At 49.9% G+C, this 27,390-nt stretch overlaps 7 protein-coding genes across 7 annotated transcripts; 4 read left to right on the forward strand and 3 right to left on the reverse strand.

Annotated features, from left to right (window-relative positions):
• Positions 1-6,678: 6,678 nt before the first annotated feature.
• Positions 6,679-9,846, reverse strand: T069G_01438 (ATP-dependent protease la (LON) substrate-binding domain-containing protein; the record flags this gene model as incomplete). The annotated part of the gene is made up of 5 exons (XM_056168648.1): positions 6,679-6,766; positions 6,944-7,113; positions 7,232-8,368; positions 8,540-9,297; positions 9,378-9,846. 5 exons carry the CDS (start codon positions 9,844-9,846, stop codon positions 6,679-6,681), a joined length of 2,622 nt encoding a protein of 873 aa, XP_056033964.1.
• A 1,034-nt stretch (positions 9,847-10,880) lies between these two features.
• Positions 10,881-11,870, forward strand: T069G_01439 (OB-fold nucleic acid binding domain-containing protein; the record flags this gene model as incomplete). Its single annotated transcript, XM_056168649.1, has 3 exons — positions 10,881-10,884; positions 10,942-11,057; positions 11,157-11,870. The coding sequence occupies 3 exons, from the start codon at positions 10,881-10,883 to the stop codon at positions 11,868-11,870; spliced, it is 834 nt and encodes a 277-aa protein (XP_056033965.1).
• A 343-nt stretch (positions 11,871-12,213) lies between these two features.
• T069G_01440 (acetyltransferase (GNAT) domain-containing protein) lies at positions 12,214-13,152 on the reverse strand (the record flags this gene model as incomplete). Its single annotated transcript, XM_056168650.1, has 3 exons — positions 12,214-12,438; positions 12,505-12,751; positions 12,812-13,152. 3 exons carry the CDS (start codon positions 13,150-13,152, stop codon positions 12,214-12,216), a joined length of 813 nt encoding a protein of 270 aa, XP_056033966.1.
• A 3,643-nt stretch (positions 13,153-16,795) lies between these two features.
• T069G_01441 (NUDIX domain-containing protein) lies at positions 16,796-17,723 on the reverse strand (the record flags this gene model as incomplete). The annotated part of the gene is made up of 3 exons (XM_056168651.1): positions 16,796-17,031; positions 17,101-17,439; positions 17,528-17,723. 3 exons carry the CDS (start codon positions 17,721-17,723, stop codon positions 16,796-16,798), a joined length of 771 nt encoding a protein of 256 aa, XP_056033967.1.
• An 829-nt stretch (positions 17,724-18,552) lies between these two features.
• On the forward strand, positions 18,553-19,905 carry T069G_01442 (actin cytoskeleton-regulatory complex protein END3 domain-containing protein; the record flags this gene model as incomplete). Its single annotated transcript, XM_056168652.1, has 4 exons — positions 18,553-18,795; positions 18,878-19,112; positions 19,184-19,489; positions 19,538-19,905. The coding sequence occupies 4 exons, from the start codon at positions 18,553-18,555 to the stop codon at positions 19,903-19,905; spliced, it is 1,152 nt and encodes a 383-aa protein (XP_056033968.1).
• Positions 19,906-20,540: 635 nt separating this feature from the next.
• On the forward strand, positions 20,541-21,033 carry T069G_01443 (acyl coA binding protein domain-containing protein; the record flags this gene model as incomplete). The annotated part of the gene is made up of 3 exons (XM_056168653.1): positions 20,541-20,637; positions 20,751-20,818; positions 20,914-21,033. 3 exons carry the CDS (start codon positions 20,541-20,543, stop codon positions 21,031-21,033), a joined length of 285 nt encoding a protein of 94 aa, XP_056033969.1.
• An 841-nt stretch (positions 21,034-21,874) lies between these two features.
• T069G_01444 (ABC transporter domain-containing protein) lies at positions 21,875-27,389 on the forward strand (the record flags this gene model as incomplete). The annotated part of the gene is made up of 17 exons (XM_056168654.1): positions 21,875-22,099; positions 22,238-22,444; positions 22,520-22,751; positions 22,911-23,287; positions 23,362-23,578; positions 23,671-24,114; positions 24,187-24,410; positions 24,464-24,637; positions 24,702-24,864; positions 24,926-25,285; positions 25,361-25,481; positions 25,540-25,611; positions 25,665-25,715; positions 25,783-25,847; positions 25,911-26,616; positions 26,701-27,081; positions 27,155-27,389. 17 exons carry the CDS (start codon positions 21,875-21,877, stop codon positions 27,387-27,389), a joined length of 4,254 nt encoding a protein of 1,417 aa, XP_056033970.1.
• Position 27,390: the final 1 nt, after the last annotated feature.

The raw sequence follows: 27,390 nt of genomic DNA on the forward strand, positions 1-27,390 counted from the left end.
CAGAAGACGTAATCACATCTCTCGTCTAGGTTCTTCCATGAGGCCACTCGTCTAGCCCTTGTCGAAAGACAGAACTAGAGGAGCGAATAGAACTGTAAAGGTTGTCCGGAATTCTCCCCAATCCTTTAAGGCCGGTCTTTGGTACGAGTACTGTAGGACACCCTTGTGTTGTCTGTTTTGAGAACGGCGTCTCTCTTTATGGAATACAACGTTGGGGTTACGTGAGAACACGCTGCCGTCTTTATTTTTGGTACCCTTGTGACGACTTGGCATCGTTCTCACCTATTCTCATTTTGGTGCTTTCTCGTTGTTTTCTTTTGTAAAAAAGCAACTGGCAATGATATAATCAAGGCAGTAGTCTGCTTGGCTGCTCCGCATTTCTTGTTCGGATTCCTTTCCGAATGCGTCATCCGTGGAAAAAAAAGAAGGCCTAATAAACGGAGCGTTGATCTATGCATGGCTAAATCCCCCGACCCGACGACGCGTTAGTTAGTAGTTGGCGCCCATTTACGGCTCTCGGTCCTTGATCCCCTTGTTCTCTTTGGCAAGCAAAGTCTCAAAAACGTGCCAACTTGATACAATTAGCATGTTCACCATAAGCGTCACTCGTGGTGGAAATCTACCTATTTGAAGGAAAATCGTCTTAGAATGACCGCCGACGGGAGACAGGAAAGCGCTTGTCCCACCTCAGCTGACGGGCACTGATTGTGATCACCGAAATAGTTTGAGCCGTATCATACCATATGTACTGATACTGGTAGTATAGATACCGCTCTCTGACAATCAAGCTGGGTCGACAGCCGAAAGAGACAAAGAAAACAATGATGAGTATCGCTGGTAATCTTACTTGATATTGGAGATAGATTGCCGTATTCTTTGCGTTTGTATATGAGAAGTGAGGAGCTCGAATATGCCTGATCTCTTCTGCTCGCTTCTTTTTAGATTCTGCCTCTTTTTTTGCCATGGATGCTTTTCTCGGCCAACCGATATTTGGTATCGGGGAACCAAGGGACGGCCGGTCACCGAGATTCTCAAGACATGAATGATGTGTACCATCGTCGGCTGGAGCTCTTCAACAAGATCACGTCTTCTTTAGCTCCGTGCTATGGTCTTTATTAGATTAGCACCAAGACTATCCGGTTACCAGCTTTCAAGTCGCGAAATTCTGGGACAGTATCACTACTTTGTGATACCGGCAGACTCGTGTGCCCCATAATTAGGTAGAACTTTGCGTGCCGACAAAAGAGATAGCCGCTAATATCAGCCCTCCCAGCGGAAAGAGGGAACATTTGTATCCCTTGGCGCCATATGCGTTGAAAACGCTTGTGCTCTTACCGAGTAGGCGTAGCTCTAGTACGAGTAGGCTGGAGCTCAGGACGGATAAAGAAAGCTTGGTATACTCGTACTGGCACCCGATATAGTAGGTACGGAGTACTCCGTGCAGGGAGAGATGCAAATCTGGCGATGTGCTGAGCAATCCCTGGAATGCTGCTCGATGAGCACATTGTGTTAGGTCTCGAAATCCCCCGATCAAGGAGCGTCCCTTGATAGTAGCCACCCGAACAGCTTTCGACGACCGAGTCCTCGTATCGTACGGAGTACGGATTCTCAGCACTCTCTATCCCGCAGCTTGCACCTCATCCCATCTGCGAAAGCATGAACTCCTAGCCACCGAGGCACTACTGTAGGCCTAGGGCATTCAAATTATTCCGGCGGCGTCGACGAGAGGCGGCGTTGGTGGACCTCTTTAGCTGCATCTCGTCAGCACGTTATTGCCTCTTTGGCATAGCAGAAGTGCCTTGGCACTCACCTGGGGCCAGTCAAGAGACTCTGAGGTCAGGCACGGATTACAAAATACTGCTTAGGCTCAGAGTTCAGGTTCTAGCACCAAGCAATCGTATTGGCGGAGGCGAAGCTGATAGTCCGAGTCTGCCATGTCGGCAACGCACGTCGAATGTCGCCGCAGGGCCAACATTGGGCCGGGAATTTGTTTTAACCGAAAGCAAGGTCTGGTGATGGCAATCGCGACCTTCATTCTTGCCGTTGGGCGTGCCGAAATCACATCCAATGGGCACCTTGCCAGGAACGAGGTACCGACTACGGAGCACTCGTACCCAGTACTTGGTATCTCGTACCCACTGCACTACAGGTACAGCAACCACCTGCCCGTGGGCACTTACTCTTCCATGCTACCTTACCTGTACTTTAATTTACCGCCAGCAAGGTGGCTTGGCTTGGCTTTCTCCCCTCCCAACGTCCCAATCGAAATTCTCCGTATCTTCACTTGCCTCGTATCTGGAGTAATGCCCCATGTCTCCCGCTGCACGAGCTCGAAAAATTGCAGTGGAAATCGACAGCCGCTACATTTGCATGCCTCTTACTCGTACATGGCCGCCCGGAAGCTGATCCGTGACGACGCCACGGCCAAGCAGCAAAAGACTGATCGGCATAAGTTCCCGGTTTATGCCCTTCGCTTCTCTGCATGTTTGTGTCCAATACGAGAAATACCCTTATTATATGAAATCTCGTGAGGAGGAGGATGACTTTCTAATGCCATCACAGATGGTACCATCGATTCCAAGCTTTCTCTCCCAGATTGAGTAGGTGGCATCCTACTGCCATGGTTGGCACTCTGGCCACTAGTCAGACCGAGGGCTTTCCATCTCATGATGTACAGTATCGTGGGCATCAAAGGACTCATCAAGAATCGTCCAAAGTAACGAAACCACCGGGGTCGGCCGGGCACCTGTGCTTCGGAAGGCCCAGGCCAAATTTTTTTTCCCTCCCATGGCTCTACAACACCCCGCCGAGACCCCATTTCTTTCTGATGGTCGCAGGACTATTGAAGAGCTAAATTTCCGGGGGACAGGGATATGCCCTCAAATGAATCTGGGGGAACAGCACAAGATTCAAAGAGATACAGGTCATTGCAGCGCGGCCACTCGCCCCGATAATACGTGAAAGCGAGCTACAGTAACTAGGCAGTCCAAAACATCATCTCTTCAAGGAAACGAAGAGGGGATGCAAACATATGTTACAAGCGCAGCGACAAAGAAAGCAAGCAAGAAAGAAAGAAAGAAAGAAAAAAAGAAAGAAATCAACAAGCCCCAGGCACTGAGCTGCCTGCTAAAATCTCGCGTCCTCAGCAAGGGGCCTCATGCATCTAGTCTTGTTCCAGTAGGAAGGTGCATATTTCGGCTAGCCAGCCTTTAGGCCGTGAATACGGCGTATGGAGTCCGAATTACGAAGTACGAAATGGTACAATCTCATTTATTCCATGCCGGACGGAAAATTTGGGGGGTACACCTTACAAGTACGGGTCTGAGTTCAGGTACTCTTTGCGGAGCTGTCATTAGGTTCAAGGCGCAAAGATTTCCTTCCTACTGAAGAACAGCTGACCTTGTTCTGCAGGATATCTTGCGACATATCTCGGATCCATCTAGCCACGCGGCGGCAGCAAGGCCAAGAGAAAGAAAAAAAATTATCTCACTCACAGCTCATCCCACTAGCAGGAGGCAGTACGTGCTTTACTACTCCTACTACGGACTACCACCACCACATGCATGCTTCGTGCCATCTGGTGGGTATTTGGGGGGCTAACAATACGATCTTCACTTCTTCCGAGTATCATTCCGGGGAGGCTCGGCATCCAATGATGCGACAGCTGGGAAAGCTTCTCCCTGCTGTTACCACACCAAGAGAGTGACCAAGATAAGCAACAGCCGGAAACGGGAATCTAAAGCGCAGTGCCCCTAGTGGCCATGTCACTATTCCGTAGTCGGCAAGGAAACCAGACGGAAATTTTCTGACAAGCGTCTATTAGTATTTCATCACATCTCATCGATGTGGGTGGGGGGTTATAGAAGGGGCTGTGTGGCCCCGGTCCGTCGAGTCCACCGTGACATTCTCCTACATTGTTCAATCTTACATACATGCGACGAACGAACCCGTGCCAAGTACATGTACAAACTTGGCGTGGTGTACCATGTGTTCGGCGTTTTTTTTTTTTTTTTTCGGTCCTGGACCCTTTCGGCTCATGTACCAAGCTCGCCGTTGATTTCTTTCGAGTCGTCGATATGATCAACGCTGGCAATCTCGCTAGTGACGCTTGAACTGCGTGCCCGGGGATTCAACTTCATACGAGGACATCGCTGCGCATGCGTCACAATCGGAGCTTAGCCATTCAATCGGAACAAAATATCAGAGTCCTCCCTTACTTCTCTTGGCATCCACACTTCTTTACAGAACACCCCAACCCCTACCAGTAGTACTGCTACAAGTGCCACACTGATGTGACTGGGGTGGATGAATTGACACGGGCATTCCACGCTGGAAGGGTCTGGACTGTACCGTCAGGATTTCGGATGTGTGACGGCCGCCAACACTAGGACTGTGCAGGTGGAATAGTCTGTCCTTTTTTACACCAAGATTCGACTACACATGGAGGACGAGTACCAAGTGGGAGTGGGAGTGTTGCCTTGTTCAGGAGTTACGGAATAATCACATCTTTGTTTGAGATACGCATATTGTCGCCAAGAGATAGGTGGATACATCACGAGCTCAACCCCCTCAATCGTTTAGACTCTACAGCATGTACTCGCAGCTGGTAAGTTCCGAATGCTCCGCGAAAAAGTTGACCGCACGCCCGGAGCTGTGAGTACAATCAGTATGGCAATAACGCAGTCTCCTTCTCGATGGTTATGTTTTGCTGCACCTGGCTTGAAATCAACCACTTTCACCAGGGTCGCCACGTGCCAGGATAGCCCCTTGTTGACAGAACTTTTCTCGTAAAAGGTCGGGGCCTTTTCCATTGCTTCTGCTGCTGTTCTTTACTGCGAACCGACATCCCTGCAGCACTTCAAGACTTCAGATATGACAGTGAGCAAGTGTCCTCATACGAGTACTCGTATGGAATCGGACTCCCGTTGAGTTGGTTCTAACAATTTCTCGCCTCTGGATTTGCAGCCCGAAGCTCCTTACTCGAATCACCGAGACGGCCTTGTTTCACTTATTATCTCATGCTTATTATCTCATGCTTAAAACTACGATGCCGAGCTCAACAAGCCGAGCTCTTGCTGAGCTGGCTGGTCGGCTCTTCGCCGGCCATATCCATGTAAGAGTGCAGCAGCATGACTATTCCCGATACAAAAGCAATGAGTTGCGTTTCGACGTCAGCCAAGGTGAAGATTGAAATGAAATTCAAACATAATCTTGAAGACTTTGGCTCCGTAGTGCTGCACCGTATATGCATACAACGCATACAACAACAGGGCACTCCGTGAATGCAGCCGACCTCCCTCCCTGCATTGGACCGGATACCCATTTTTCGGAGCAAAAAAGTATGCAAGGAGAGCCAAGCGAGCGTGCGAGTGGTCAGAATACGCCGCCGGATAGCTAGCCACCGATGCCACAACCCACCATATGGCGTATTACATTTTGGATGGTGATCTGGGTGGGAATAATGAGACATGCCTCGATGATACGTCTTGACGATTTGGTAGGCATGGAAGAAGGATAATGTTTCGAAACATGAGAGAAAGTCAACCTAACTGGTGAAAAGCAAGCAACTCAAGTTGAGCACGAGAATCAGCCACAGAAGTATGCCACCATCTCTGCGAGAAGATAAAACCAGCCCCTGTGTCAGGCTAGCTAGCCGGTTTGCTTTTCTCTTTCTTCCCTATCCATGCCCAGCTGAACACACACTACACAGCCGTGCGCACAAACCTCCTCTACGTATGCGCAATATGCCACCAAGGGAAGTTTGACAACGCAGCCGTACTAGTGTCGTATGTGTGTCTCATTTGAGAGAGCTCAGCTAGGATGAACATGCGGGAGAATCAGTCGAACCGATACAGCGTAACCTTGGGCAGCTGATAGAGGCCAGGATCGCGACCTGGTTGATTTAGCAGAGTGAAGAAGTGTGGGCCATGATGCTTGCCTCTTTTCCTACGTATTGTTCAGCTGAGTTCTTGCTCTCTTTTTTCTTTTTCTTTCTTTTCTTTTCTTTTTCTCTCTTTCTTCCCTCCCTTTATCCCTTATGTCTCAGTTTGAATCGCTAGAGGTGGGAATGTGCCGGTGTCTTACCCTCACGCCACCATGTCCATGTGCTTTTAGTGCTGCAGCACATGGTCTCCTTAAATTCAAGAATACTCGTACACATGCCCGCATTGCAGCTACGTAGATACCTCGGCTCACACCCCTCGTGCAATTTGCTCAAAAGAACATCTTTACAACATGAGCTACAAGGAACATACTGGATATGGCAATACGTTAATGGTATCAACTCGCTTCTTCTAGCGCGTTGATGCAGTGATGGAATCCCGTGGAGAGCTGTGAGGAAACACATACATTAGAGCCTTTAAATATTAAAGAGTTTAAAAGACACGCCTATGACGCAGTGAACACCGGCTGAACACTCCAGGATTACATGATGTGAAAACAAATGACATTGTCTTGAGTGAGCTTAGCAAGGTATATCAAGTGGTCCTAGCACTACTAGCAACATTGGGCATCGGTGTGATGCAATCGATCTGAGGGTAAATTGTCTCAGATCCGATACATTTCAGACTATACCAAGCTCCAACTCCCTTACATTATATACATGATGCTAAATTAGGGTTACAATTGGACAAGCGGACTTGACGAAATCCCGGAATGCCAACCGGAAAGCAAAAGCCCTTACAGACGGCTTTCAATGCCGGCAAATTGATGGTCCTCGGCCCAGTGGGAATCGGGCCAGACCAGTCGGATCGCATCCCAAATGTGGCTATTCAGTACTCGAGTTAGTAACACTGCTTTTTTTGCGTTTTCCTTCTCTAATGTTTGACGGTGAGGCAAGGTGCGTAACCGTAAGACGCTGTTGCATTATGCAGCCAGCAATTGAGATGGAGATGGAATGGAGGGGGAAGGGGGGAGCCGAGGAAGCAAGTAGAAGAAAGCTTACCCAACATGCAAGATTTCCAAGCCATCCTTGACTTCTTGGGGGAGATCCTTGACATCTTTGCGGTTTTGCGCTGGAAGTAGCACTGTCTTAACCCCCGCTCGGAGGGCACCGATGAGTTTTTCCTTGATACCTCCGACAGCGGTGACCCGGCCGCGGAGGGATATCTCACCCTGTGTTACATGTCACGTCAGCTATACCATTCAGTGTTGAGGGTTTTGGAAGAGGGGAAGGGGAAATTTTTTGCACGGTATGACATGGAAAAGTCAAACCCGGCGCAATGAAACGTACCGTCATGGCCATTGTGGGAGGCACTGGCTTGCCAGAGAATAGTGAGATGAGGGCAATGGCCTGGCCGATGCCGCTGCTGGGCCCGTCTTTGGGAATTGCTCCTGAGGGGCAGTGAACATGAATGCTGCGATCCTTCATGATGTCGACGTGCGGCTCCGGGGTGAGGCCCAGCTCAAAGGCATGAGCCTTGACCCATGTGAGGGCAACCTCGACGCTTTCTTTGAGAACATCGCCCAGTTTGCCCGTAAGCTGCACCCGTCCATTACCGGGCATGTCTGCAACCTCGATGAAGAGGATGCTGCCATTGCCGCCGGTACTGTAGGCCACGAGTCCCGTCACGATACCTGGACGGCTTGTCTTCTCGGCAATTTCTTCCTCATACTTCTCGATGCCCAGAATGTGCTCAATATCATCAAGGGTGAGCTGTCGCCGGTATGTCTCTAGGGCGCTGTTGTCTCTCGCCTCGGCGTATTCAACTGCCTTGGCACGACATACAGAGCCAATCTCTCGTTCCAGATTGCGAACCCCTGACTCACGGGTGTACGACTCAATAATTTTAGATACCACCTCCTGGCTGAACTCAACTTGGTCATCAGCCAATCCGTTAGCCCTGAGCTGCTTTGGAATCAGATGCTGGATGGCAATGTGGCGCTTCTCAAGCGTGGTGTAGCCAGGAAGATAGATCATCTCCATGCGGTCCAACAGAGGGCCAGGGATGGTGTCGAGGCTGTTGGCGGTAGCGATGAAGAGAATCTTGGACAGGTCAACCGGCATGCCAACGTAGTGATCCTGGAAGTTGTGGTTTTGCTCTGGGTCTAGAACCTCGAGCATGGCAGCTGAGGGGTCACCGTGTACGCTTGCCGAGCCAATCTTGTCAATCTCGTCAAGGAGGAAGACAGGATTCGCCACACCGACCTTCCTCAAGCCCTGTACGATGAGCCCTGGCATGGCCGCCACGTACGTTCTCCTATGCCCGCGGATTTCTGCCTCGTCTCGAACGCCGCCTAGGGAGATGCGGTGGAACTTGCGGCCCAGAGCAGTCGCAACCGACTTGGCCAGGCTTGTCTTTCCTACGCCAGGAGGTCCGATCAGCAACATGATTGGCGACTTGTCGACTGTGCGCTTTGACTTGAGCACCTGGAGCTTGGCAAGCTCCGACTCAGACGCATCACTCTTGGCAATCTCCTCTGAATTAGCTTCTCTAACGTTGCCATCGGTAATGGTTTTTTCAACAGCAGCAGCATCGGCCTCTGCCTTTCGGATTTGTTCCTCCATATCGTCATTAATGGATTGTTTAAGCCTCAAAACAGCCAAATACTCGATGAGCCTCTTCTTTACCTTGTCCAGGCCGTAGTGGTCGAGATCAAGTTGTTTTCGGGCTTTGGTCAGGGTGTCAGGCCCTAGCCGGTCATCTGTAGCTGCTGTCCATGGGATTTCAGATACCGTCTCCAGCCAGTTCCTTGTTACTTGGTACTCCTGATTCATGGGGGGCATTCTCTGCAGCCGTCGAAGCTCCCTATCCACAGCCTTGGCAGCATCCTGCGGAAGTTTTGAAGCCTGAAGCTTCTTCTTTAGTTCGTCAAGCTCAGACGCCTCTTGGTCTTCGTTTTGGTCATTGCCCCCTGGAGGTGGCAGAAATCCCATGCCTGCCATCGGTGGCATTGTATTCTGTCTTTTAGAGGGGTTCTCATTCAAGCGGTCAATGATTTGAACGGGGACCGTTGTGAACGTAGTAATCTTAAAGTTGTTCTTGATACCACCAACTTGTCGCTCCAGAAGCTCAATAACCTTTGTGAGCCTGACTTTGGCGTCCAGAGCCGCTAGAATACCAAGCTTTTCCTCGTGTGTGGCATCCAAGAGGTTGGCCATGAAATCAGCCAGCATACCAGCCTCTTTCAATTCTCTTCTAATGATGAGCATCTCCAACCGTTTTGTGACTGCGGGGGAGAGGGATGGGCCGTTTGCGCGAGGAAGTAACGACGATATGCGAAGAATTGTGACGAGCTCTCTTGAGCGTAGCTTGAGCAGGCTGAATAAGTCTTGCAGCTGCTTGTCGGTGACGTCGACTAATAACAAAACAAATCAAGGTTAGAAACATGAGCTAAGACAGGGGATGGTTTCTTCTGACAATGGGGAAGAGGCATACTTTCGTCTTCATAATATGTGACTTTAGCTTCAAAAAAGGGACGCTCGCGAGTGATGCCGTCTACTCTAACTCTGCTCGAGCCCTCAACACGCAGAGCGAACTCGCCCGACCCGCGGCCGTCAATGCCCACAATCTTGGCCGCGACTCCGAAGCCGAACAAGTCATCCTTTTTCGCAGTGCCCGGATTGACGGAATCGATTCGGGTATTATCAATGTCTTCGCCATTGGTAATGAGCAGCTGGCCGTCCGGGCCGACCAGCGGGGACGACACCGGGACACATGCTATCGGGATTGTGTCGATGCGGCCATCCGGGCCCTTTGATGCGGCAAGTTCGTAGACGTGGGCGAGGAGGGCCGGGATGTCGGGCCGGCTGGAGTTGACGGTGATGCGGTAGGCAAGACCGGGTAATAAGACAGTTCCGCGAGGGAGAGGAATCAGCGGAAGTGTCGCGGTCAGGGATCTTCCCATTGCGATGCGATGCGAAAGTCGAGTCGAAAGCCGAAGATGTGGCGAGGAGCGCAGAAACGAAACGAAGCAAAGGCAAAAGCGCCTGCAGTAAGCAAAGTAAACAGAAGATTGCTAAGAAGGAGATGAGGCCGCACGCAGCAAAACAGTGGCCCGGGTATTAATTGATGGTCGTGAGAGGCTTCGTAGATGCGTAGAACGCGGTGGAAACATGAAGCACCAAGCGTCGAATGTTGATGCCAAACCCCGGCTTATGCCATAATGCTGCCGTGGTTTTAGTGGTAGCTTTCGAGTCAGTCCGTCTATGCAACCCCGGCTGAAATGTTGCCGAGGCTGAAGATGCAGGGCGCCTATTGGCTGGTGGAGGATGGGAGATGCCGCGCAGCATCTCGTGACATTGAAGGTCCGATTTGAAGATGCATCGAGGTTGGAGTGGCAAAAAAGAAATGAATGAAGAAAGAGGAGACCAAGTGCAGCAATTCAATGCGCATTTTACTTTTTTTTCTAATCAAACTCATATGTTGAATGTGGTGTTTGCTGCAGCACGTGTGTGCTCAATGTTTACATCAAATGTTTGGGCCACATGTAGGTAGGTAAGGTACATGCAGTTACGCAGTGACATGGCTGCCGAGGGAAATGCCCAAGAGATGGATCCATCCCATCTTGCGATATGTAATCCCATGACAACTACAGCATGCAGTGTCACAATCACTGTTCACTAACAATTTGTATCCTCTATTTCATACTCAACATCAGGGAAGAATTAATGTGATGTGATTTATAGAGCACTGGGACGGGATACAGGCGCCATTAATAAGCTGTGGATAGCTGGTTGTCACTCACTCTGCACTCCATGCTATCCAGCTTCACGGGCCTCCCTTGCTGAGTCATCTGCCAACTCTTACTGCCTACAGCAGCCCACTTTCTTTACCCATTAGCTTGTCGCGGGGCAAAATCCATTAAACCCACGTCGCGGTCCAAACGCGTCGTCCTTTTTTTGAGAGAACCCAACCATTCACCACGTCGCTCTCAACATAATGTGTAAGGCTTCCCCCGTTCATGCATCTGATTGTTTCATTACCTAACTCCCCTATACAGCTGCATACGGCGGATACCAAAAGACTGGCTACGGCGCCCAGGGTGGCGATGACTCTGGTGGCTTCTTTGCCGGAGGGGGTTCACAGCAAGGCAGCCAAGGTGGTGGTGGTGGCAAGGTCAGTTCAGTTGAAATTCCCATTGTCTTTTACGCCAGACAAACAAAGCTTTCCCTCAATATCTAGGTCATGAAGCTGACATGTGAGAGTGGGAAATAGTCATACCAAGATGAATCATTACGGCCTTTGACCATCAAGCAGATCCTCGAAGCTGAGGAACCGTACTCCGGTGCAGACTTCAAAGTGGACGGCGCCCCCATCACCCAAATCACATTCGTTGGCCAAGTCCGCAGCATAAATCCACAACAGACGAATCTGACGATCAAGGTCGACGACGGCACAGGGCAAATTGACGTTAAGAAGTGGATCGACGCGGACAAACAAGGCGACGCAGAGCCCGGCTTCGAGATTGATTCACACATCCGCGTCTGGGGCCGTCTCAAGTCATTTTCCAACAAGCGACACGTTGTAGCCCACGTCATTCGACCAGTAACGGACTTTAACGAGGTCAACTATCATCTGCTCGAGGCGACATACGTACATTTGTTCTACACTCGTGGCGCCACCGGTGACTCCGGTGCAGGACCAAACAACGCTGATAGCATGTTTGTTGATGGCGGCGATGGCTATAATGCTGGCGCCGGTGGGGCTCAGCTTCCCAGCAAGCTCTCTGGATGCAGTGCCACCGCAAAGAGAGTGTACAACTACTTGAATGACACGCCGGGAGGCAGCGACGGAATGCATCTGAGTAATATTACGGGGGCACTGGGGTTGGCAATGCGAGAGGTGCTCACAGCGGCGGATGAGCTGCTGGGATTGGGTATCATCTACACAACAGTTGACGACGAGACATGGGCCATTTTAGAATATTAAGGGCAGCTAACATGCGCACTTTTTGATATATTTTAGTGTACGGTAGAGACAGGGCTTGACAAGTGAGAAAAATATCCCACACAGCTGACAAAAGCAGAAGCAGCAGCAACAAACTATAATGAGCGTACGATGAATACAAACATTTGAACGAAAATCGTCCAAACTTCGAAGTGAGAAGCATTTAAAGAAGCAAAGAAGCCATCATTTCCTTGCAGCACAATTCTCATAAAGAGTCAAGAGCATTGAAAGGAGAGACAGAAGAAGAGAAAAGTCAACGATATCAATCTGGCCTCGTCTAACAACTCCAGTCTCGGAGGGTTGCTTGGGAGGCTACAGCAACAACTTACACTTTAACAGTCTCGATCTGGCTCAGAGTCACCACAGCTTCATCAGCTCCCTTGACCGCAGGCTTTGCCACCGGCTCTCGCACCATTATGAAGAGCGGCACGGGCACCGGGCCTCTCTTGAAAGAGATTTCCTTGCGGTACTCGAAGCCGAAGCGCTCGTAGTAGCTGATGTTTTCGCGGGAGCTCGACTCGAGGTACATGGCGCGGTCTTCAGCATCGGCCTGGTTGCTTATTAGCTTTGTCTGCTCGGTTTCTCACTAATTTGCTTCATTTTGATAGTTACATACCTTGGCAGCCATGTCCATGATGAGCTTCTTGGCATAGCCTTTGCCTCGGGCGCTCGGCTTGGTGCCGATATAAGCAAGGTAATAATACTCGCGATCTCCCATGACCTCGTCCATGGTCTCATGCAGAAGAGGCAGGACGTCTTCGTAGTAGCGCTTGCGGCCCTCAGAACCAAGTTGGTAGTAGAGGCGCCACATGCCGCTTCGGAAGATGGTCCACCAGTCGTCCATATGCATCCCGGGAGGCATCCTGAGATGAACAGAGTCAGTCAAACCACATGTCTCAAAGCAGAAAGATACATCAACTTACCACAAGGCTACAGCGTCGTAATCAGGACCAATGGTCGTGACGACACCGCTATAGCAATGGGCCGAGACCAGATAGGTCATGATGCGGACGTGAAGCTTCCACTTGGTCTCGTCCGAGTAGCGGTCCTCGCCGTCGCCATCGAGAAGATACATGCTCAGAGCATCGGCGGCGAATGCGTGGGCGAGAGAGACTCCCGCCTGCTCGCACTCGGCCAGACCAATTTTACGGACAGACTTCTCCCAGGCCTGAGGGACGAGAGAGCGACGACGGTCCACAACAACGGCAGAGGAAGCTGTCGTAGCAATGGTATTGATCGCGGTCTTACTTATAACATGCGCCATGCTGGGCTAACTGTTGTCTCGAACTCTCTTGCTAATTTGTCTTTTTATTCGAGTTCTTGTGTCTGCTTCACTCGATACTGCCTGTATAAGTGGGAAACGCAAAAAGAGGCGCACTGTTTAGTGATTGACTCTAATGGACTCTATATGAGCACTCACGTATAATATTCTGAGCACTATCGCCTGTATGAACTCTTGAGAGCTGGGATCTCGAAACGGGCATAAACCTGGAGGGGTGCTGCAGGCAATTGAGGCAGTCGCGTAGGTCAACCGACATCAATGTGGTATTTAAGGCCACAGGACCGTTAAGTTGGGAAATTGGAGTATATAGGAAGTTGGAATGAAGAAAGAAGAAGTCGAAACGGTTGGCAAAGATGGATTTGTTGGTTTGGTTTTGTTTCGATTTCAAGTTGGAGAGACGGCGGTGGATCGATATGAATCACCAGTCAAACAATCAAACACTTCACTGACGACGACCCGGGAAGGATATCGTCTATGCAGAGGGTGAAGATAGAGACGGAGCCCACAGTGGGAAACGAGACGAGAGTTTGTGAATGCGGGCGATGATGATGATGAGGGCGGCGGCGGTAACCAATGACGGTCAGAATACGACAACAAGAGTCAAAAATAATAGTTGAGGTAAGCAATGGTTTGGTATAACAACACCCAAAGAGGGGGATACAAAAAAGGATAGCCTCTTTCCCAAGCCCACGGGGTGAATGACCTAGGCTCAGTTATGAGTCTTTCTCTTTTCCCTTTCCCCGTCCGTTTTCCTTTCGCTTCTTTTCCTTGTTGCCTTCTATCCGGCGATAGACAGGACAATGAATAGAGTCGACGTGAGAACGTACTATCGTGGGAAATGGTATCGATGTTTTACCAGATCAGATCAGACAAAGGTGAGGTGGAGAAAAAAGGAAGAAGGGTTGTCAGTTCAAGATGGGCAAGATTGGGTTCATGTAGTGGCAAGGGAACTGGGGACCCGAGAGAGATCTGACACGGATCTGCACCCCGGCAACGCACCTGGGTGCCAGAAGTCCGCGAACGCCTCATAGTGCCCTATAGTCTTCAGTATAGATTTATTTTTACTTGGCATATTACACATTAGCACCAAATAAGAACGTCTAATACTGTGTACACTATAGTACTGTAGGGCGTTCGCAGTCTTTTGGCGCCCAAGTGTAATCAATCTTCGTCTTACTACTCCTACGGATTACACGCAAGCTTGGACGGAATACGGCGTACAGGGCATCAATAGGTACAACCAAACACACAGCGTGCATGAACACCGGTGGGAATCTGACAAGCGGACGCCGAACGCCACCGAGAGAGACGGGAGTTTGCCTAACAGAGATAACAGACACAGACCACTTGCAGGCAGATAGTGTGGACGGTCCCACGCTTGGCCGGCCGGAGTGTCCGCACAGGAGGAAGAGGTTGATTGAGGGGACCCGCGATTGGGCGGGTGGCCGAGGTCGTGGTCAGATGATGCGCCGCCTCGGCTGGACGGGGGGTGCATCGTGGGATCCTCAGCTTCTGTCGTTTGTTTCTTGTGAGGTTGTTGATGGTTGATGGCTTGCGTGGTGCAATGAGCTAATGTATGTCGAGGATTGGCCACAAGGTGTCATGCATATCGATATACATGACGATATAGACAACATCAATGACATGAACATGTCCCTACAGATACATTGGTACAGGCGGTTTACCGGTACAGTACGGGCTGCTTCTTTGAATCCTAGCTTCAACCTTGCCGGTATTCCTGTTATCTAGATCCCTTCCCTAACGCCTAACCGCAACAGGCTGCTATCTCGCACTCCCATTGATAGCCCGAGTGCGGAGTCGGCCGACAAACAACTTCGACTTCCACTTTCTGCTCCGATACCTCCAGCTGTACGTGGAGTAGGTTGGTGGGCCATTTCCCGCCATTTCCTGGGGAGCTTCAGGCGGCTCCAACGCCAATGGCTAGCTGCTGGGGCACCTGTAGCGCGCGCAGGGCCGCCGGTTCATCCGCTACTGTTGTAACTGGTGGTTGGATGGATTGGACCACTTCCCGGCTGATTGCCGTGCCGTTTCAATAATTGTTAGTGGCGCGAACGGCGGGCGATGAATGTGTGCTGATAAACTACTAATAATGGATGTCATGATGTGGCTATGGGCTTTGCTCTATCTAGCTGATAATTGAAGATAATGTAAAATCGACTTCCATTGATCAATTGAGCGTTCCAAAATCATCATTATGTAAAGCGGACTGCGGGAAGCGTGGGGGAAGGTGAGGGTGATACGAGGTGGTTGGCTGCAACGCTGGGCGCCTCCAAAAACGTGGCATGAGGAGAGAGGCTCATCGGTGAAACTGGGTGCTTCTTATCAAGAGTTACGAATTGACCTGTGTTTTTGGGGTTACACAGAGCGGACAGACGGGTCATGTGAAAAATTACATGAGATTCTGGAGGGGGATGCGGAGTGATACTTTGCGGGGAGTGATTGAGGCTCCGGATTCATCGTGTGTTGCACCGACAGGCAACTGGAACTAAGGCCTGACCGCATCTCACGAGGACCAGCCTACATTGTGCATACATGATAGCCAAGCGGCTACGTGCAATGGAGGGCGTTTCTGTTATTAATAGCGTTGGGGCAACGGCCAGTTGGGGAAGTTTGGTAAGGTGCGGTTCCGTGGCGATCAGCATGTGAATAGGTTCACTTACATGCACTCCGCATTCTTCATACTCCGAGTGGGATGTGCGGAGATGGATGATGCCAACTGAGCTGAAAGGCTGATTGTTATTTCACGAAGCGATAAGAAGACAAGCAATGTATACTGGTTTAAAACTCTTGGGTATAAGCTGTCAACTTTTGTTGGTGGCAAATTACATGTAGGGTGCCTACATATATTTGCAGGAACATGTTCTTTCTCGCCGTATATCGGGGTGGAAATGCCATCCTCCAACGGAATACTACATACAAGTCATGAGAGCGGCGTACATGTATAGATATCGTTACCGAAACCGGCAGCTTACCATTCGACCATAATTTGTATGTCTAGCCGGTTTGGAGTCAAGGTTTCTCGAAGCCTTCTTTTCCCCAGATTATTCCAGGGTAGCAATGGCCCAGTGCCTTCCACATCGCACACCATTTCTTATACGAGTTCGTATACGAGTACGATGCCGCTTACTGCATTGTTACAGCCTTCTTTTGAACAAGCAACCATCTCTTTGATCCTTTTCCTACGATGGTTTTTGTCAAAGTGATTCATGCTGCACAAGGGACCATGCACATAAGACCGTAGATCCACTACTCCGTAGAAGGCTACCTATTAGGTAGTATAAAGCCTTTTATATCCATATATATATTGTATGTAGCATTGATGCTGATAAACTTGCAGATTTTGAAACCGCAAAGGATCAGCTGGATATCAGCTTGAACAATTCTCCTTGCCATCGTGGTTATTACGCATTGGCACCTGGTTCCAACTGCATGCACTCTAGATATTTTGAAGCTAAGGACCATTACAGCAGCACATGTAACCCCGGCATTCTATTCCATCTTCTATCGCCGTATTATTCGAGATGAAACAAGACGCACGTTTTGTCGAATTCGCTCGCTCTTCGTATTATGAACCTCCGCCACCATCGTATTCGTATCAAATCCATTACAGCATACGTCGGATCTCCTGCTCATCGGTGTACTTCTCCAGTCCAGAGTCAAGGCTCTCCCACCACTCGAAGAGCATAGAGTTGCAGATCAGCTTGAACCAAGGAGTAAACTTGAGGCTGGGGTCTTCGAACAGCTTCTTGAGGCCATCGGCGGTGACATATTGAGTGGCCTGCACTTCGTTCTCGTTGGGGTTGAGATCGACGTTGGCCTTGATGAAGAGGATATAGTCAACTAGTTTAGAGAAATCGTTAGCTCAAGTTCCATCATATGGCCTGTAGACAGGGCAGCTCATTCTCGTACTCTCGTGCTCGCCCCATTTGCCGTCGCTGGGAGCCTTGTAGTGGATTCGAGTCAAGAAGCGAAAGTTTTCAAATGGGACCTGCTCCTTCTTGATGCCGAGCTCGTGATCCAGCTTGCGCTGAGCCGCGCGCTTGGCTCCGGCAATAGAGTCGACCAGGTTGGCGCCCGTCTCGGTGGGGATGCTCAGAGGGTGGGAGCAGCAGGTGTTGGTCCACATGTCTGGGAATGTAATCTTTTCAGTGGCGCGCTGCTGGAGGAGTAGCTCGTTCTTGTCGTTGAAAAGGAAGACGGAAAAGGCGCGGTGCAAGAGGCCCTTGTCGATGTTGGTCATCAGGTGGCCTAGAGGGGCTTGTGTTAGTCGAGAGAGTTTTGCCAACTCCTCCGTGTAAGGGATGGAGAGGAAGAAGGGAGAGGAGAGGGTTCGTACAAATCTTCTTGCTTGCGGTGCCAATTGGCGCATCGTTCTCGTCCGTTACGATGCAGACCTCGTCCATCAGACGGATCTGCTCCTCATCGTGGCCTGAGAGCGCCTCGCTGGTGGTGTCGATGTCGGGGAAGAGACGAAGGATGGTCTCAGCCGTAATCGGCTGCGCCGTTGTGGTGGTGGTTGTTGTTGTCGACATAGCTGCTTGTTGTTGCGTAGAGTCGAATTGACTTCTAAAGAGCCTCGCAATAGAAAAGAACGCTTCAGCCTTGAGTGGCGATGGGTATCAAGATTAAATATGAAATGAAATTATGCCCCAACCAACAATGCGGAAAAGGAAAAGCCCCTCTATCTTGGGATGGACCCCTGGCTGCCTCGTGGGGCTAAACTGGGCGAATACGATTGGCTGCCCGATTTTGCAGTCAGGCTCTAAATTCCAACAGGCACGGCTCAGCAGGCTCTGGCTGCTACAGTATGAGCAATGAATGTTATGGATGTTGTAGGTGCAAGATGTTCCTTCTTGCTATTCTTTTCTCTTGTCATATTCTTGTACAGGAACTGTTGAAATCAGTTTATCAATATCTGTATGTTCACCATTTATATCCGTAGAAATGGCTTGTTCACACTCATCTTAATTCCAAGCACAGAGCACATCTGCGGTTACCAGGTATGCACATTCGCATAGTGGCCAAATGAGGCCCTAGACTCCGCCAATCCGGGCTCAGGCACATGCGCCCCGTTCATGGTAGCGTCCAGGTACAAAGGGAAAGTACCTACAGATGGGCTCTCCGTACTTGGCATCTCGAAGCTTCGTCACTCACTGCACTGCTCCTTTGTCCTGCGCCCGTTCACTCACTTCCCTCTGTTGCGGCCGTTTTCGCGATTCGCGAGTTCTTTGCGTAGTGCTTGGTATCCTGCTATTCCGCATTCGCTTTTTTGGCTGCGACCAGCGATTGGAGTTGCGTGTCGAACTCGTTGATTGAACCAACCCCCCGAATCTCCAACCCTCGGATCCGAGCTCCGAAACGATGGCTCCTCCACCCAAGATCGAGCAGAAGGAAATTGAAACATACTGGAATATCTTCGTGGACAGGACAGGAGGAGGACAGTTCCTTACTGGTGAACAGGCCGCGCCCGTCCTCAAGAACAGCGGCCTTCGCGATGACCAGCTGGAAAAGGTCTGGGACCTGGCCGACGTCGACAACGATGGAAACCTAGACTTTGAGGAGTTTTGCGTCGCTATGCGACTCATCTTTGATATCCTCAACGGGGTAAGCTACTTCTACTGCGTGGCCTGTGACGCGTCCCCAGCGGGCTGGATTAGAGACTGACCAACTTGTTCGCGCGCGCCAGGAGTTTGCCGATGTACCAAAGACGCTCCCCGACTGGATGATTCCCGAGTCGAAAGCCCATCTTGTGCAGGCAACTAAAGCCATCACGGGGAAGCAGCCGCAGTTTGAACAAGTCGAGGACGAGGACGATACCCCTGGCCTGAAAGATGGATTTGAGTGGTATATGAAGCCGGAAGACAAGGCCAAGTACGAGCAGATATATCAGGAGAGCCGAGATATGCGAGGAGAAGTATCATGTAAGACGCCCCCCTTTCCCTGTTTCTATTTGGCTTGGACGGATGCGACAGAGATTGACCGGATTTTGCAGTCACTTCCCTCGAAGACCTCTATGAGTCGTTGGACGTCCCTGATACCGATATTCGATCTGCCTGGAACCTTATCAACCCATCTGCCTCATCAAGCATCAACAAGGACGCATGCCTTGCATTTCTTCACATTCTAAACAACCGACATGAGGGCTTCCGAATTCCCCGCACAGTACCTGCCTCACTGCGGTCGAGCTTTGAGCGCAACCAAATCGATTACCAAGTCGACAACCAAAGAGGCGGAGTGTCATCACGGTGGGCTACCAAGGCAGATGACTCTACAGCGACAGGACGCAAGGCCAAGTTCGGTGACCAATACTTGACAAGACTCGGACGCAGCGGTTTCAAGACGGCAGGTACCGACTTCTCGACGGAGAAGACGGAGGATTGGGAGGAAGTGAGGCTCAAGCGCCAACTGCAGGACCTAGAGGACAAGATGAAGAAGGTCGAAGAAATTGCAGAGAGGCGGAAGGGCGGCAAACGTGATTCTAAGCCGGCGCTCGTCAAGCGAGAGCTGGATCAACTTCTTGACTACAAGCGAAGGGAGCTGAGAGATTTGGAAGAGGGCAAGGGCAAAAGTGCCGTTGGTGGAAACTTGAAGAGCATATCGGATGACTTGGAGACGGTTCGTGAGCAAGTGGATGGTCTAGAAGCGCATTTGAGGTCTCGAGAGCAAATTCTGGAGCAGCTGCAGAGAGAGATTGAGGACGAGAAGAGGGGTTGAGTAGTTGGAGATTGATGGCGGAATCTGAGGGTACCTTTGCTTCGGTGGTTGTTTTTGCGCGTGGACCAGACAGCGAGATTGGTTGATTAATGGTTTACCGGTATATAAATGTACATGTATAGATGAGGTTGTAATCAAGGTGAAGTTTAATTTCAAGACTGCTTACGAGACGAGCAGACGGACAGGCTTGGATCCGACCTGGCCTCGCCTCACGCGTACAAGCACCTTTTTGGTCCAAACCTAGACTCCACGAGTACGAGATTCTGTAATATTGCTTCCTACTCAACTCAAAGCGTTGCGTCCATGTGAGCTGCTGTATAATGCTCCTAGGCGCCCATATTCATAGTAGTACCAGGAATACTGCAGATGCCTCCAACATGTGATTCTGCCGGTCTGTACGTGACCCTCAACAAGCCAATCGCAAAGCCCCAACAAAGCGTTCATGCTCGTCATTTGCCCCTCCTTTCCCCCCTTATAAACTGCTACCTTAGTCCAGCTCGGCTTTACCCCGCTGTCCAGGACCAAAGCTACCTACCTCTACAAAGAAGCTTTCTTTTCCTTATCAGACCACTTTCTCTCTCTATCACTACACCACCAAGAATTAAAAACCAACAAACCGAAAAACTCAAGTCGTCATGTCGCACCCAGAGTCCCCCGAATTTCTCCAGGCCCAGCAGGCCACTGAGGCTTTCACCACGAAGCCTACCAACGACGAGCTCCTTCGCCTCTACGGTACGCGACGATCCCTTGGAATTCCATGGCGTGCTTGAGCTGGGTAGCTGAAGGCAGCTTTGAAAAGTACATGGGTTTATGAGGATTGCAATGTGTTGACTTATTTTGTATAGCTCTTTTCAAGATCGGCAAGGGCTTCGACTTGGAGTCGGCTCCCAAGCCTGGAATGTTCGACATGAAGGTACGTTGCGTAACGAGAAACTCTCCCCATTGTCTCTCTCATCTTTGCACTCCTCTTGTATGCGTTCATGGTACTGACGTATGATTGTGATGCAGGGCAAGGCCAAGTACAACGCGTGGAAGGCCGCTGTAGAGGAGGAGGGCATCACCGACCCCGAGGAGGCACAGAAGAAGTACGTTGAGTTTGTCGAGGGGCTTAAGTCCAAATACACCTGATTTCGACAAGACTCGAGATTGAATTAGAAGAAGGCACGCTGCGAGTAATACATGTTGCTAGAGACGCATGGCTTTTGGGATAGAATGCCTGTTAGCATGAAGAATAAATAAACAAACTGTTCAAGAAGAGAATGTCTCCGCATTGTCCTGGGGTGGCCGTAATGGATTGTGGCCATTCTTATGATGATCAATCTGATATTCGAATCGCATTGACGCCTCGATTAGCTTAGCAGGTCATGTTTTGCCTAGCTGTCAGTAGCATGTGCCGTTTCCCATTGTAACAACTGGAAGCTTTTTGTAGTTTATCACGAAAGCTGGCCGTGGCCCTGCGTGACAATGACTGCACTATGTATGTAGATAGTCCATGGAGAGTCAATCGCATTGCCTGGAGGTGGCCTTTAGAGGTGCATATACTGCATACCATTTGCAGAGAAAGCCGGCGAGCTACTAGGTTCCTGTAGGTAGCCTGCGCTGACCCTACTCTTACATGCACTCTTGCATCAGTTCAAACAAGCTTCTTGTCCTACGATGCAGCATTCACAGCTATTGCATATAAACCTATCCGATAGTATAAATAGTATAAGATATCATCTAGACATTGAAGCCATCGCCCGAAATGGCAGGTTCAACAAAAGGACTGCTTCCAAACCCCAATGCGGAGTAGAGCTGGACCGATGCATTATGCAATATTAGCCAGCGAATCCTTCAGCCCCCCCCTTAGGGCCTAACCGCTCCTCATACATATTTCACCCCGTTCTCCTCATTCATCCTCTTCCCCCTTCAACTTCAACTTCAGCGGCTTGCCCCTTCTCATCTTCATATCTTATTGGTTTTGCATACTATGAATATATCAACTCCCCTTTGCGCTCCCACTGCGGATGCAGCGTTCGGCCCTGTTGTCGACGCGGCGTGTCGTGATGGGTTCGATTTCACTCTTGTCTTTGAGCAATCCATCTTTGTCCTTCTTCCCGCGTCGCTGCTTGTCCTCGCGGCGCCTCTGCGACTCATTCAGCTACGGAAATCGCCAATCAAAGTTGTCGATCACGTATCGCGCGTGATCAAATTGGTAAGTCATAAATCTACCCGTATCCTCCCTTTCGGTGGTCTTCCTTGATCGATGGCCGAGAGCTTGAGAATTAACAAAACACGCGTCTGCCCCTCTTTTGAATCACAGTCTGTTGTAGGTTGTCTTGCAGCTCTTCAGCTTGTTCTGATCGCCCTTTGGGCAACCCATGATGGGCCTGCGCGTTTGAACAGTGTGTCTGTTGCTGCTGCCTGTGTCTCCTTTGCCTCTAGCCTCATGTCCTGTGCCCTCTCGTATTTTGAACATGGCAGATCCCTTGGTCCCTCGTCGCTGCTGAATGTCTTCTTACTCGTATCTCTGCTGCTCGACGCTGCTGTTTTACGAACCGTGTGGCTGTCCCTCTCCACAGTAGCTGCCAGTGCGTCCATCCGGGCTGTTCTTACAGCTTCGTTTGGTCTCAAGACGGCGCTGCTCGTGCTTGAGGCAAGAGAAAAGTCGGGCCACGTTGTTGGCCGACAGACTCTCGCCCCGGAAGAGACATCCGGTCTGTATAGCCGGGCCGTGTTTGCATGGGTTGCGCCGTTACTCCGGACCGGATTCCAGCGCCTGCTTCGGCCGGCCGACTTGTTTCCGCTCGATGAGAAGATGAGTTCGTCAGGACTGAACGAGAGGTTTTGGTGGCATTGGCGAAAAGGTTGGTGTTTTCTTCTTTCCCCCTCAAACCCCATTAGATAGTCGTAAACAAAATACAATACAAACCTAAAAACAAATAAATTAAAACCGTAGAAGCTCGCTGAGCTACATCCTGTCGGAGTCCGTCGTTACTAACATGGCGAAACCGGTTTCTGTCCAGCATCTCCCTCGACTCAGGCGAACAAGCATCGCCTTATCCTCTGCTGCATCGTCACTCTTCGCTCTGCCATCATCTCTGTTATTGTCCCTCGGCTATTTCTCCTTGCCTTTACCATATGCCAGCCTTTGGTCTTGACCCGCTTTCTCGGCTTTCTCAACGATGAGACGCAATCGGTGAACGTTGGTTACGGGCTCATTGGAGCTTATGGACTCGTTTACCTGGGCATCGCGGCCACGCAGGCGCTGTACTGGCATCAAAATGGCCGCTGTGTGACGATGCTCCGGGGAGTCCTTGTCTCGGCTGTATTTTCCAAGGTCACCGAAGTGAGCATCGTTGCGGTTGACGATTCTGCCGCATTGACTCTCATGTCTTCCGATGTAAGTCGAATTCGCTTGCCACCTACCACTCAATGTCTTCTAACTGATACGCTCACATTTTACTACTGTAAAAGGTCGACGTCATTGGCCGTGCTATGAGACAAATTCACGAATTCTGGGCCAACGTCTTTCAGATTGCAATTGCGACCTGGCTTTTGAGCAAGCAGATTGGGTATGCAGCAGCAGGGCCCATAATCGTCTCTGTTCTTTCGCTGGGAGCGACCATGTTTGTCTCGCCACTTGCGCAAAGGTATCAGGTCGGTTGGCTTGAGAAGACCCAGAAGCGAGTTGGTAAGTCCCAAAGACGCTGAATAACATCTTGAATTCATCCTATTTCTATGTTTTCTATGTGACATTTTGTGCACAAAAGCTCACGTATACAGGCATAACTTCTGCCATGATTGGCCACATCAAGAGTATCAAAATGTCTGGTCTCTCCAAACACTTTTCCGACACCATTGCTACTCTTCGCGTCCAAGAAATCACCGCATCCAAGCCCTTCCGAGTTGTAGGAGCAGTGACATCTTCGGTGGCCCAAGTGCCGCTGCTTCTCTCTCCGGTTCTAGCTTTCGCCATGTTCCAAGGCATTACCGCTGCGACGGGAGAAGTGCTCGATGCTACACGAATGTTTGCCGCGCTTTCGCTGATTACGTTACTTGCGCAGCCTCTGTTTTGGATCTTTGAAGTTGTGCTTGATATGAGTGCTGCGTTTGGTGCTTTTGACCGAATCCAAAAGTTTCTGGTCAGCTCTACTCGGGATGAGTATCGGACTGTGGAAACGGCTAATATGATAGATTCCACAACTGTCCACATTGGGGAAGAAGCTGGTTTGATTGAGCTACAGACTCTTCGGTCTCGCAACTCCCACGTGTCTTCGTCGAGCCTCACAGCCACTGCAGTTGAGGTTGAGGACGCTACGTTTGCTTGGACGTCAGAACGACAGGTCTTGAATAACATCAGCTTCTCTCTCAACCGTGGCCAATTTGCACTTCTGATTGGCCCTGTGGCATCTGGTAAGACGACTTTGCTCAAAGGACTCCTGGGTGAGGTGCTTTATTGCACAGGCAAAGTCTCCCTAGCTAGCAGTCGTCTGTCCTGGTGCGAGCAGACTCCTTGGATTCTGGTAAGTGGTAAATATCCTCATCTTTGAAGGACCTGATGGCTGACTGTTCCTAGAATCAATCCATTAGGGACAACATTACAGCGTACTCTCATTTCGACCAGGACCTGTATGACCAGACTATCAAGGCGTGTGAACTTGAAGAAGATTTTAGGCAACTTCCTCAGGGAGATTTTACCAGTGTTGGCAGTAAAGGGCTCGCCCTCAGTGGTGGCCAAAAGCAACGAGTGGTGAGTATCTCATCTATTCTTATATACAAGCATGGGAACGACTAAGTCTCAAATTCACCTCCAGGCGCTGGCCAGGGCTGTGTACTCTCGACCCCGTATCGCCTTGTTTGACGACATATTCAGTGGACTGGATAACGCTACTTCGCAGCGCATTTTTAGAAACCTGTTTTCTTCTACAGGATTATTTCGAAAGTGGGGAACAACTGTTGTATTGGCTACACAAACTGGTAGGTTCATTATTCTTGGTCCCAAGACGTCTTGCCAATACTTGCTAATGCCTTGATCAAGTCGAATTTCTTGCATCGGCAGACCTCATCATTGCACTAAGTCGAGAGGGTAAGATAATAGAACAAGGTTCCTTCTCACAACTCTTAGCTTCAGATGGATATGTGCAGAGTTTGGCCGCCAAGCGAGCCATCGCTTCCAGTCCTGAAGTTCATCAAGACGAGGTTATTTCAGAATCCGGAGCCGAAGCTACCGCACCAAAAGTGGAATACAAAGCCAAACAAGAGGAAATAAAGGATGATAAACGTAGACAGCTCGGAGACTCAACTGTCTACAAGTACTACTTCGGCAGTATTGGACCGATCTTCATTATAACCTTGCTTTCTCTCGAGATCGTCTGGGCTTTCCTCCAGAGCTTCCCAAGTAAGCCAAAGCCTTAAACCAAAGAGGCTACACATCGTTTCTTCTCATCTGACTTGTATCTAATAAACTGTCTAGCTGTTTGGCTTAAATTCTGGACAGACTCGAATAGTCAAGGACACACCCAAACGGGCTTGTATCTTGGAGTCTTTTCTGCTATGCAAGTAATCGGCGTCCTCTGGTTTGCCTTGCTTATATGGTGAGTTAAGCATCTGCAGAATATGATTTGAGAGGCCTCTAAAGACTGACGGAAATAGGTTCGTTCTTGTCGTCATTGCGGCAAAGTCGGGAGTGTCACTTCATCATAGACTCCTCTCAGCCGTTGTTAGGTATATTCCATACTTTCACAGTAGATGAGGGATCTCACGCTTACCATTCCAAGTGCACCACTGTCACTCTTTACAACGACTGACTTGGGTTCGATTACCACAAGGTACCTAAATGAAGCGCCAAAATCCTGCTGTTCTCACAACTCTCTGTTGCTCACATATGCACTTTAGATTCTCCCAAGACATTGGCATTCTAGACAACAACCTCCCACTCGCACTCGTGGTAACAATAGCAAGTTAGTAGAGCACCAAATGATATTTTCTAGTATTCTAAACGACTAATCAGCGTATATAAACAGGCTTCTTCGGGGTCCTTGCTAGAGCAGGTCTTCTCGCAGCTTCATCCTACTATGTAGCCATCAGCTTCCCCTTTCTCGCCGCCCTGTATTACTTCCTCCAGCGTGGCTACCTCCGCACGTCGCGACAGCTTCGTCTCCTTGACCTTGAGGAGAAGGCTCCGGTTTACACGCAGTTTATGGAAACACTGGCTGGAATTTCCACGATCCGAGCGTTTGGATGGCAAAATCAGGCCATCTTGAAGAATCACCAACTCGTTGACCAATCTCAGAAGCCTTTCTATCTTCTCATGATGGTCCAGCGATGGCTCGTCCTTGTTCTCGATCTAACCACCACGGCGCTTGCTCTCCTCATTGTCGGATTTTCTGTCAAGCTTCGCGGATCCGTTTCTGTTGGGCTCACTGGCGTGTCGCTAGTCCAACTTATCACCATGAGCGAAACACTAAATATGCTCATCCAGTTTTGGACTTCAATTGAGACTTCTATTGGGGCCGTTGCTCGCATCAAGCAATTTGCTGAAGAGACCCCGAACGAGAGTCTTCCAGGAGAAGATCAAGAGGTGCCTGTTGATTGGCCAAACAAAGGACATGTTGTCATACAAGCTCTTGAGGCATCGTATGACGAGAATGATGGTATCAAGGCTCTTGATGGCGTTACGCTAGACCTGAAGCCTGGGTACAAGACTGCCATTGTTGGGCGTACAGGAAGGTGTGTTTCACTCTTTTGCTCTTCGGAACTCCTCCATGAGGCGTTCTGCCTTTACAGCTGAACCTAACGTATTTATCTTCATAGCGGTAAATCCTCACTTTTGTTAGCCCTCCTCCGCCTGCTCGACCCATCTTCTGGCACTCTCAGCATCGATTCCATCCTCCTTAGCACCATCCCTCGCGAAACCATCCGTTCCCGCATTATCACCGTCTCTCAGGACCAGTTCGTTCTCCCCGGGACCATACGTCACAACATTGACCCGTCAGCCTCCTACACCGACAACGCCATTGTCGAAGCCCTGCGTGCGGTCGATCTATGGACCGTGATCGATTCTCGCGGTGGCCTCGACGCGACTTTTGAAGAGGATATGCTGAGCCATGGACAAAAGCAACTCTTTTTCCTTGCGAGAGCTGTGCTGAAGAAAGATTGCGGTAAAGTTGTTCTCTTGGACGAAGCTAGTAGCATGTAAGAATACATACACAACCCAAACAATTGTATCAAAACGGAGGCTAACCTAGAAAATAAAAAAAAAATAAAGTCTAGACAAGGAAACAGAGCAGATGGTTCGTACGACCATCAACACGCACTTCAAGAACCATACTGTCATCTCCATCGCCCATCATTTGGAAACTATCCTAGATTTCGACCGCGTCGTGGTCATGGATAAAGGCCGTGTTGTGGAAGTCGGGCCGCCTCGAGAACTACTACAGTCTGCTGGTCATGGCAGGTTCAAGGCTCTGTGGGAGGCAAATAATCGTGGAACGCTCAATTGAA

Source organism: Trichoderma breve, chromosome 1, assembly GCF_028502605.1.
Source record: "Trichoderma breve strain T069 chromosome 1, whole genome shotgun sequence".
NCBI lineage: Eukaryota > Fungi > Ascomycota > Sordariomycetes > Hypocreales > Hypocreaceae > Trichoderma > Trichoderma breve.